We start from the raw sequence: 9,071 nt of genomic DNA on the forward strand, positions 1-9,071 counted from the left end.
GGTCTTTACGAGATGGTCACAATACTGACTCAACTGACCCAACTCTATGCATATTCAGCAAGACCCCCTTTCTATTAAACATATTCTTTTGGACTGTCCCGGTTTTAATGCAAGTAGAAAGCTCTTTTATGAAAATAGTTCACTTAAGGACGTATTTAGTAAGATTTTGCCTGAAACGGTTTTAGAATTTTTATCATATGCTAATTTTACAAATCTTGTATAATATTACTATAATATTAGTTTTTGCCATGAAAATAGCCTCAGATGCTGACATGGCATTAAATAAAATTATATTACTACTATTTACTCATAATTTGAAGATTCTAAAAACCCATTAGAAATTCTCAGTTCTCATTCTTCACTGTTCCGTATGGCTCTGTTTTTGCAGAAAGAAGAAAAATGCAAAACCATCAGTAAGGACTACAGCTGTGAGGAAGACTCGAACGACAAAGAAGCCAAAAATAAATAAACTGATAATTCTCAGCAGCAGTGAAAATGAGGATGACTCCTGTGTGATGAAGCATGAAGTCCATCCAAAAACGTCTGCTGATGAATGTGCTGGGTAAGTCGTCTTATACATTTTGAAAAAAAAATCTGAAAATCATTACTGTTACTCAGTGTTGGGGGTAACGCATTACAAGTAACGCGAGTTACGTAATCAGATTACTTTTTTTCAAGTAACTAGTAAAGTAACACATTACTTTTCAATTTACCAGAAAAAATCTGAGTTACTTTTTCAAATAAGTAATGCCAGTTACTTTTTTTCCCCATTTATTGATTGAAAGCTCTCCTGTCCCCTTGTTGAGAGAAATCGGGAGTAAGATGTTACTTTAGTTCTAGAATAAATGTGAACATGCATTAATTCATCTCACTCACTCAAAAAAAAAAAAGATCAGATTTAGTTTTCCTCAAAATTAATAAAAACAGTTAAACGCAACTCAGAATATGACTCAAAGCTGCAATAATTAAATATGTTAAATAATACAAATATCCTTTATGTATTTAATCCCATTTTATTAACCGATTTGCTGCTGACCTTCAGTGATCCAATTCAACCATACTAAGCAAAAATTACACAAGATAAACTAACATTTCTTCTTCTTTTTTTTATTGCTAAAGAGTGTTGAACTTTCTTCTTCTGTGTTCTACTGTACAGATATGAATTTACATTTCCTTCAGCCTGAGGCTTTTGGTGTGAAAGGGCTTTTATATTTGCCAAAAATATAACTTTTTATATTAAAAGCAAACAAGCAAGCCCAGCCCAGATTTAAAAAGTAACGCAAAAGTAACGTGTAACATTACTTTCAATAAAAAGTAACTAAGTACCGTAATTAGTTACTTTTTTAGGAAGTAACGCAATATTGTAATGCATTACTTTTAAAAGTAACTTTCCCCAACACTGCTGTTACTTGACTTGGCATGAGTGAAATGTTGTTTTGTATCCCTGTAGTGCTGAGAAAGTGTTCGGCGCTCCTTGTTTGAGCAGGTTTGTCACACATCGCAGAAGACCACCGGCACCCATCCAAACTAAGCCGATCGTAAGTAACAGTCTGCTGAGGGTTCTTTGTTTGTTAGAATGAAAATGCTGTTGGATTGTCATTAAAACAATAATTTTTTCTTCCCCCCCAGTCTGTTGCTCTTCACCACACGCTAAATTCCTCAGATGATTTCCTTCCTCCCTTCTCCCAAAACAAGCGTGTTGCGAGCAGGAAGCCGTTCTACATGGACTCAAATAATCATGCTGCTCACAAGAACCGCAAACTCTCACAGAACCGCGTAGCTCTGGCTGAGGTCTCTTTCAATGATAGCGATGACCAGCAGCTCCCAAGTAAACGTCCCCTGCTCTCGAGCACCCCTTCCCTGGTCTGCAGACAGCTCCAAAACCTACCAGAGCCCTCCATCAGTGAGATCTCCTCCCTCAGCTTTGATGAACTTCACCAACTTACAGAAAAATACAGCCTTCACAGTTTGAAGAATTTCAAAGCATGTGACCACACTGCACAGGAGAAGACAAGCCACCAGCTCCCAAACCCAGGCATCTCCTCTGGAGAGAGAGTGATGGAGCAGAGGGAGGGAGAACATGATGCAGTTGTGGAAGAGAGAGCTGGGGATGGAGAGAGGGATCAGAGAAAAGAAGGATGTGCAGAGGCCACGTCTGCGCAGGCAAGCACAGGTTTTGGATGCGTGTCACCACAGTCACGCCTAGAATCTTTAGCAGATGAGCTAAAAGAGAGGTGAGTAATGGCTCTTTATTTACAAAGAGAAAAATCTTACATTTGTGATTTATGAATGTTTTTTTTATTTTTTATTAGAGAGATGTTTTGGCAGCAAACGTTTATATGACCAGTCAAAAGTTTGGAAACAATTTGAGTTTTCCTCAGCAATTTATCACCTAACAGTTACCTAAAGTTGTCGATATGTCTTGAGTAGAAAACCTATCTCTAGAGAGGAGCATATAGCAAAAATTGTAAATATGTGCACTACATATGCATTGTTTTTTTTTGTTACTCTGTCATTTAATCACCCTCATGTTGTTCCAGAACTGCATGTATTTTGTTGTTCTGTGGAAAACAAAAGAAGATATTTAAAAAAAAATACAATGAAAGTCAGTTAGGTCAACTGACCCTTCGCAAAGACCCGCCCCCCTTAGTTATTGTTGCTATGTCCAACAAGCCATGGCGCTCTCACACCACACATCATGTTCTCATATACATCGTAGAGGACGCACCGACAGACAAGACAGAGCAGGTTACTTCTGATATGAAACAAAGTCTCAGCTCTTATATTTTCTAATTTTTTAAAAGAAATTCAAACAATAAATAGCTTTTAGTTGCTCTTTAATGTGTCGTGACAGATCGCTGTAGCGTCTCATGAACCGATCATCTCTTCCTCTTTACTAGTTATAGCTCCAAATAAACATGAATGAACGTCAGAAGGTATCTTGTTTCAACCACAGAAAGATGTCAGTTTTTCAAGTTCAAGTCCGATGAACTTTGATTAGTCAGATCGCCTGTCAATCAAACTCCCGGTGAAGGGTCAGTTGTTGTTTTGGACTAGTTTGTACTATCCCTTTTGTTGTTCTGTTATGTTATTGATGCATTGGTATTTGTTTGAACAGTCAAAAAATGTCAATTTTCTCAAAAACAAGGTTTTATGACAAAACAATTAAATAATTAAATCTCAGCATATAATCAACACATTTATGTAATTAGAAGTCCACTTTCTGTCTAACATCAGTATGGCTAAGTTAGACCAGATGGTGAAGGAATGGCAGCCAACAAATTTCCAGCATACATACAGTTTAAAAAGTATCCCAGTGTGCACCTCATGAAATCCTGGAATCCCTGCAAAGTGTGTCTGCTTATTTGGAAAACCAAATTCCTTTATTCCTGTTTTGTCATTTCATTATTTTGATGTTCAAACTATTTTTTTTCTGAATGTGGAAAATGGTATTAATAGAGAATGAGTAGATATGTTCAAACCTTTGACTGATGGTGTAAAAACTGTCAAATGATTTGATTTGAATAAGTTTGTTGTTTTGTCTGATATATAGGTGTCGCACAGTGGATGTAGCCGTAATGCTCGAGAAAATAGACGTCTCAGACTACCTGTTGGTGCAAAGCTGCGACAGCAAACGGGAAGAGAAAATTGCCTCCGATTGTTTGGTGTCCTCCGTGGCAGCAACTAACAGCCAAACCTATATAACTTTATCATCCAGCTGCTCTTCACTATCCAAACCATCACTCTATCTCTCCTCCTCTAAGTCTCTTTCCACTTCTCCTCTTGCTGGAGCAGTTTGCTCAAAGCAGTCCCTTATTGGGCGTCTTAAGGCTGAATGTCTGTTATCTTCCCTCGCTGTCAGCCTTCCACGTCTAGACTTGGATGCGTATCCTTCTGTCCACCAGGGGGCAACAAAAGCACCCTGCCCCGACTCCCCATACACCTGCCACAGGGACAGTGCCACCTCTCCACCTCTTAAAGAGACGGGGAATGTTATCCCAACCAGCTCAATAAATCATAAGACTCCCAGTAATGCTGAAGCAGTTGTTCAACACTTGTCTGCATCATTCCAACCACCTCCGGTCTCTCCGCCTGCCTCTGCAGCTCATGGCAAAACACGACCACCTGCTGCGCCTAAAGAACGCACAGGTACTGGTACTGGCACCGGTCGTAAAGTTTGTGTGAGTGGACTTAATGTCAGCCGCTGGTCAAAGAGGGGTGCTGGAGAATTCAATGAAAGGCGGAGGAAAAAGGAAGGACGGACAAAGGCTGTGTCAGGAGACTACAGTTCCTGGGGCAGCATGTCGTCTGCTGGAGCAGACACCTATGCAGGGGTCAGTTGTCATTGTCAAGCATATATATATATTCATGTGCTTATTTGTGACCCTGGACCACAAAACCAGTCATAAGGGTAAATTTTGCGAAATTTAGATTTATACACCACCTGAAAGCTGAATAAATAAGCTTTCCATTGATGTATGGTTTGTTAGGATAGGACAATATTTGGCCGAGATACAACTATTTGAAAATCTGGAATCTGAGGATTGAGAAATATTGAGAAAATCGCCTTTAAATTTGTCCACATAAAGTTCTTAGCAGTGCATATTACTAATCAAAAATATTTTTTATTTATTTTTTTTACTATTAAATAAACATTTCTTTAATCATCTCAGACCAACAACCCAGCAATATGCTTCAATTCTTTGAGATTCATTGTTTTTATTAGTATAGGTGTGTAGAATGTAAAGTCATGAATGAAGATTGACTGTGTGCTTAAAGCCCCCTTTGGACATTTTTAGCCTGTGTTTAGTAAATGAAATCTAAAAGTGGGTCTTTTTTTTACTTTAGGCAATTTTGACTTCAAATTCTGAAGAATTTTTTTTTTAGAGAAAATAAAAATGCCACCTTTGTTAAAAAAAAGGATTGTATCTGATTGAATTTGAATTAAAGTGAAGGACTCAATGTTTAATCCGCTTGCTTTTTTTCTGTGCGTTCATGCAGGAATCAACATCTGGCTGGCTGCAGGGCACCAGTGGGATCGGTCTGGCTGTAACGCCTCTCAGAATGGAGCAAATGAATCTGTCTTCCATCCTGACCAACTTTACTCCCGACACACTCACGACACACTCCTGGGGCCGACTAAAGGCAGCGCTGTCCCTGCATAAGAAGAAGACTGGTATGTGTTTGCAGCAGGCCAGATAAAGCCAGTAGTCTTCGATTCATATACCAAACTACTCGTAGTTTGCATATCTAAGAGCTTAAGGGGCATTTGATATGTTCCATGACGGGTGGCAAGCTTTCAGTGCCACCTTTGTTTTGATACCTCTCGCCTTCTGAAAACTTAAAAGTGTGTAAAATGGCCTTAAGTGCTTGTCACTTTTCCTAAAAGCACTCGTTATGTATAAATAGCTGAATGTATGTGTGTGTGTGTGTACCACAGCATTTGCCACTCCTCGCCGCTTGGTTCAGTCTCATCTGAAGTCCCCAGGTTCTGTATTTCCAACTGACAACAGTCTAGACCTGTTTGCTTCCCCTTTCTGCACACCGTCCAGATTCACACCTTCACGCTTGCTCCGGTCCACCATGAACACCCCCTTGGTAAGGACACAGAGAGATTTATGTGTTCACTCCTCAACACTAATGAACAAGTTTTTTTGGTAAAGGTCTGTTTTAACACAAGAAACTGTATTCCCAAGACACACACTACCGTTCAAAAGTTTGGGATCAGTAAGATTTTTAATGTTTTTTTTTCTCTTATGCTCATCAAGTTTGCATATATTTAATCAAAAATACAGAAAAAACAGTAATATTGTGAAATATTATTACAATTTAAAATAACGGGTTAATATTTAAATACACTTTAAAATATAATTTATTTCTGTGATCAAAGCTGAATTTTCAGCATCATTACTCCAGTCTTATTGTTACAAAATATTTCTATTTTGAATAGACGCTGTTCTTTTTAAATTAATGTAATGTCTACAGTAAAATGTTATTGTAATATGGTAATACATATAATAGAACTTTGTTTGTTTTTTGTGTCTCCAGAGTTAGTACTCACTAAGATAATTCCTGTCTTTTTGTTCTAGATATCATTACAGATCATCTCTATGATTTCTCTTTGTCTCTGTTCTCCTGTTTTTGATTGTCCTCCTTTGTCTGTGGTCTAGGCTTCATATGATGAAGATATCAGTGATGCAGAAAAAGTGTACCAGGAATGCCAACAGAGCGGCCCACTTTCCTTCAGTGACTGTATCCCTCCAGCTCGCATGAAACACTGCAGCAAGATCGGTGAAGGGACGTTTGGAGAGGTCTTCTCAACCATGAACGATTCCAACGAGACCGTTGCTCTCAAAGTATGTGCACATTTTAATCACATGTGATTTTATTGTAGAAGCATACCAACACATCACAGGGCGACTTAATGCAAACACATGTAGTATTTAAAATTGCATGCATTTACATGTATATCTATATATGCATGTAGAAGTCACTGAGCAGAATTATTTCTTAAACTTACAAAAATGTCTAAATGTGATTTCTATAGATCATCCCAGTAGAAGGCAGTCAGCAGGTCAATGGTGAACAACAGAAAACCTTTGGCGAAATCCTCCATGAAATCATCATTTCCAAGTAGGATGTCTGGCATAGCTCAGAAAATCTGTTGCACGTTTAAATGCAATGGAGTGTAAATATTCAAACACATCTTTAATGTTCCTACAGAGAGCTGAGCTGCCTTAACATGAAGGAGATCAACAAGACAGACGGTTTCATTGGGCTCAACAAGTATGCTGCTTTTATTTCTTTGCTAACTTGAGTGTAAAATGAGGTGATTTGTGTGTTAGAGTTATAAGAATGCACACATAAAGAAGGCACAAAGAAAGTAGCTTTCAATCATTTTCCTTTGTGAGTGAACTATTCCTTTACCTTCTAGTCTACATTGTGTTCGTGGATGTTATCCGGAAGCTCTGCTCAAAGCCTGGGACAAGTTTGACCGTCAGAAGGGATCTGAGAATGACAGACCTGGTGAGCTAAATGAAAGCAATTTATATGCCTTTTAATTGTATTATGATATTTAAGGTCTATTAATGAACTCATTCTATTGGCACAGATTTCTTTGATGACGAGCAGCTGTTTTTAATCCTGGAGTTTGAGTTTGGAGGGAGTGATCTAGAGAACATAAACGGAAAGGTACCTTGAACACACAAGAGTTTCCCTTTGTAGACAGGTTGGGCTATTCTAGTCATTTCTGTGAAGACTGAACTCTATTGAACACCTCTGAGGTGAATTCAGGAACAACGGCCTACATCGGTGCCTGACCTCACTGATGCTTTTGTCATTGTATGGTTTGCAATCAATCTAATTCTTACGTTTTCCAGACCCATAAGACTTCAGTTCATCTTTGAAACACAAATGAAAATATTTGAATGAAACCTGAGAGATTTAAGTCTCAACTGAAAGTCTGTTCCGCCAAAACTGTGAAAAGTTCTTTAAGAGATTGTGTAAGACTCCATTTGTGACCCTGGAGCACAAAAGCCGTCTTAAGTCGCTGGGGTATATTTGTAGCAATAGCCAAAAAAACATTGTATGGGTCAAAATTATTGATTTTTCTTTTATGCCAAAAATCATTAGGATATTAAGTAAAGATCATGTTCCATGAAGATATTTTGTAAATTTCCTACCGTAAATATATCAAAACTTCATTTTTGATTAGTAATATGCATAGCTAAGAACTTAATTTGGACAACTTTAAAGGCGATTTTCTCAATATTTAGATTTTTAGACACTCTCAGATTCCAGATTTTCAAATAGTTGTATATCAGCCAAATATTGTCCTATCCTAACAAACCATACATCAATGGAAAGCTTATTTATTCAGCTTTCAGATGATGTATAAATCTCAATTTCGTAAAATGGACCCTTATGACTGGTTTTGTGGTCCAGGGTCACATATTTGATGTGCTCTGTATATGTGCATTGATTGATGTTTTTATGTGAATAACTGCCTTGATTAAATCTAAGTCATCGTGTCTCATCAGAAGACTTACATTAAACATCTAAATTCATTTGGATTTCTTTTACAATGTCTTTATGAACTTTCGTGGAATGGGCTTTTGATGGAAATCTCAGGTTTAATTAAATTAAGTTCATTCTCGAAACACAGTGACATGAGGGTGAGTGATTGATGACAGAAATGTCATTTTTTCTAGGTGAACTATTCCTTTATAAGTCACTGTAATAGCTAAACCTGTTAATTAGAAGTGGGGTGTCTTTATACTTTGAGCTCTAGTGTATCATTATGACAAACTTAAGAGTTTGTGTATCATTGCAGCTGTCTTCCCTGGTCCAGGCCAAGAGTGTTCTACATCAAGTCACTGCAGCTTTGGCTGTAGCTGAGCAAGCGCTGTGCTTCGAACACAGGTAACATGTTGTAAATGTACCACGTGCGTAAAAACTCTTCTGTACTGTACATGCTGTCAGTGTAAGCTGATGTTAGTGTTGTGTGCTGTTGTTTCAGAGATCTTCATTGGGGAAACATCCTGGTGAAGAACATCAAGCACAAGCACAATGAGTTCATTCTGAATGGAACAGTTCATTCCATCGAGACACGAGGGGTTCACATCAAAATTATCGACTACTCGCTCTCACGCCTGGAGATCGGTCAGTCTGAGAACAAACTCTTAAGGTCAAATTTTGTCCGAAATTTTCGCACGTTAAAAAAATAAATACAACCTCACATTATGTCAATCACGTTTACACACTGCCTCCGAAATTTTCATCCGTCAAAAAAAAAATCGGATCGGGTTCGATTTTTTCCCGTTTTTCGCATCCGTTGCAAGCATTTTGAGAGCCGTTTTGACATTTCAGAGCCACCGTACAAGCGAATGCTTAAATCCAGAATGGCGATTGTCAAGTTCATCCACTTCGTCTCGCAGCACAAAGCACCGTAAAGATCCTTGCACACTGAGTTCTCAGAAATTGGTGGTGGTCTTTTTAATATGTGGCTCTAGTATCGCTAGCAAAGCATCAAACTGAGCCACTGACATCCTGAAGTAAACTTTGAATCGCCC

The 9,071-nt window shown here is 38.2% G+C and overlaps 1 protein-coding gene across 1 annotated transcript in view; it reads left to right on the forward strand.

Annotated features, from left to right (window-relative positions):
- Positions 1-9,071, forward strand: part of haspin (histone H3 associated protein kinase) — a 12,862-nt gene that overhangs the window by 2,290 nt on the left and 1,501 nt on the right. The window contains exons 4-16 of the mRNA XM_016575141.1: positions 389-562; positions 1,451-1,538; positions 1,630-2,234; positions 3,554-4,334; positions 5,002-5,176; positions 5,441-5,598; positions 6,171-6,356; positions 6,548-6,633; positions 6,724-6,786; positions 6,935-7,026; positions 7,112-7,191; positions 8,333-8,421; positions 8,519-8,661. Of these exons, the coding sequence (XP_016430627.1) occupies positions 389-562; positions 1,451-1,538; positions 1,630-2,234; positions 3,554-4,334; positions 5,002-5,176; positions 5,441-5,598; positions 6,171-6,356; positions 6,548-6,633; positions 6,724-6,786; positions 6,935-7,026; positions 7,112-7,191; positions 8,333-8,421; positions 8,519-8,661 (2,720 nt within the window). The remainder of the gene's footprint in view (positions 1-388; positions 563-1,450; positions 1,539-1,629; positions 2,235-3,553; positions 4,335-5,001; positions 5,177-5,440; positions 5,599-6,170; positions 6,357-6,547; positions 6,634-6,723; positions 6,787-6,934; positions 7,027-7,111; positions 7,192-8,332; positions 8,422-8,518; positions 8,662-9,071) is intronic.

The sequence above is a fragment of the Sinocyclocheilus rhinocerous genome, unplaced genomic scaffold (genome assembly GCF_001515625.1).
Source record: "Sinocyclocheilus rhinocerous isolate Xijiao unplaced genomic scaffold, SAMN03320098_v1.1 scaffold323, whole genome shotgun sequence".
Lineage (NCBI taxonomy): Eukaryota > Metazoa > Chordata > Actinopteri > Cypriniformes > Cyprinidae > Sinocyclocheilus > Sinocyclocheilus rhinocerous.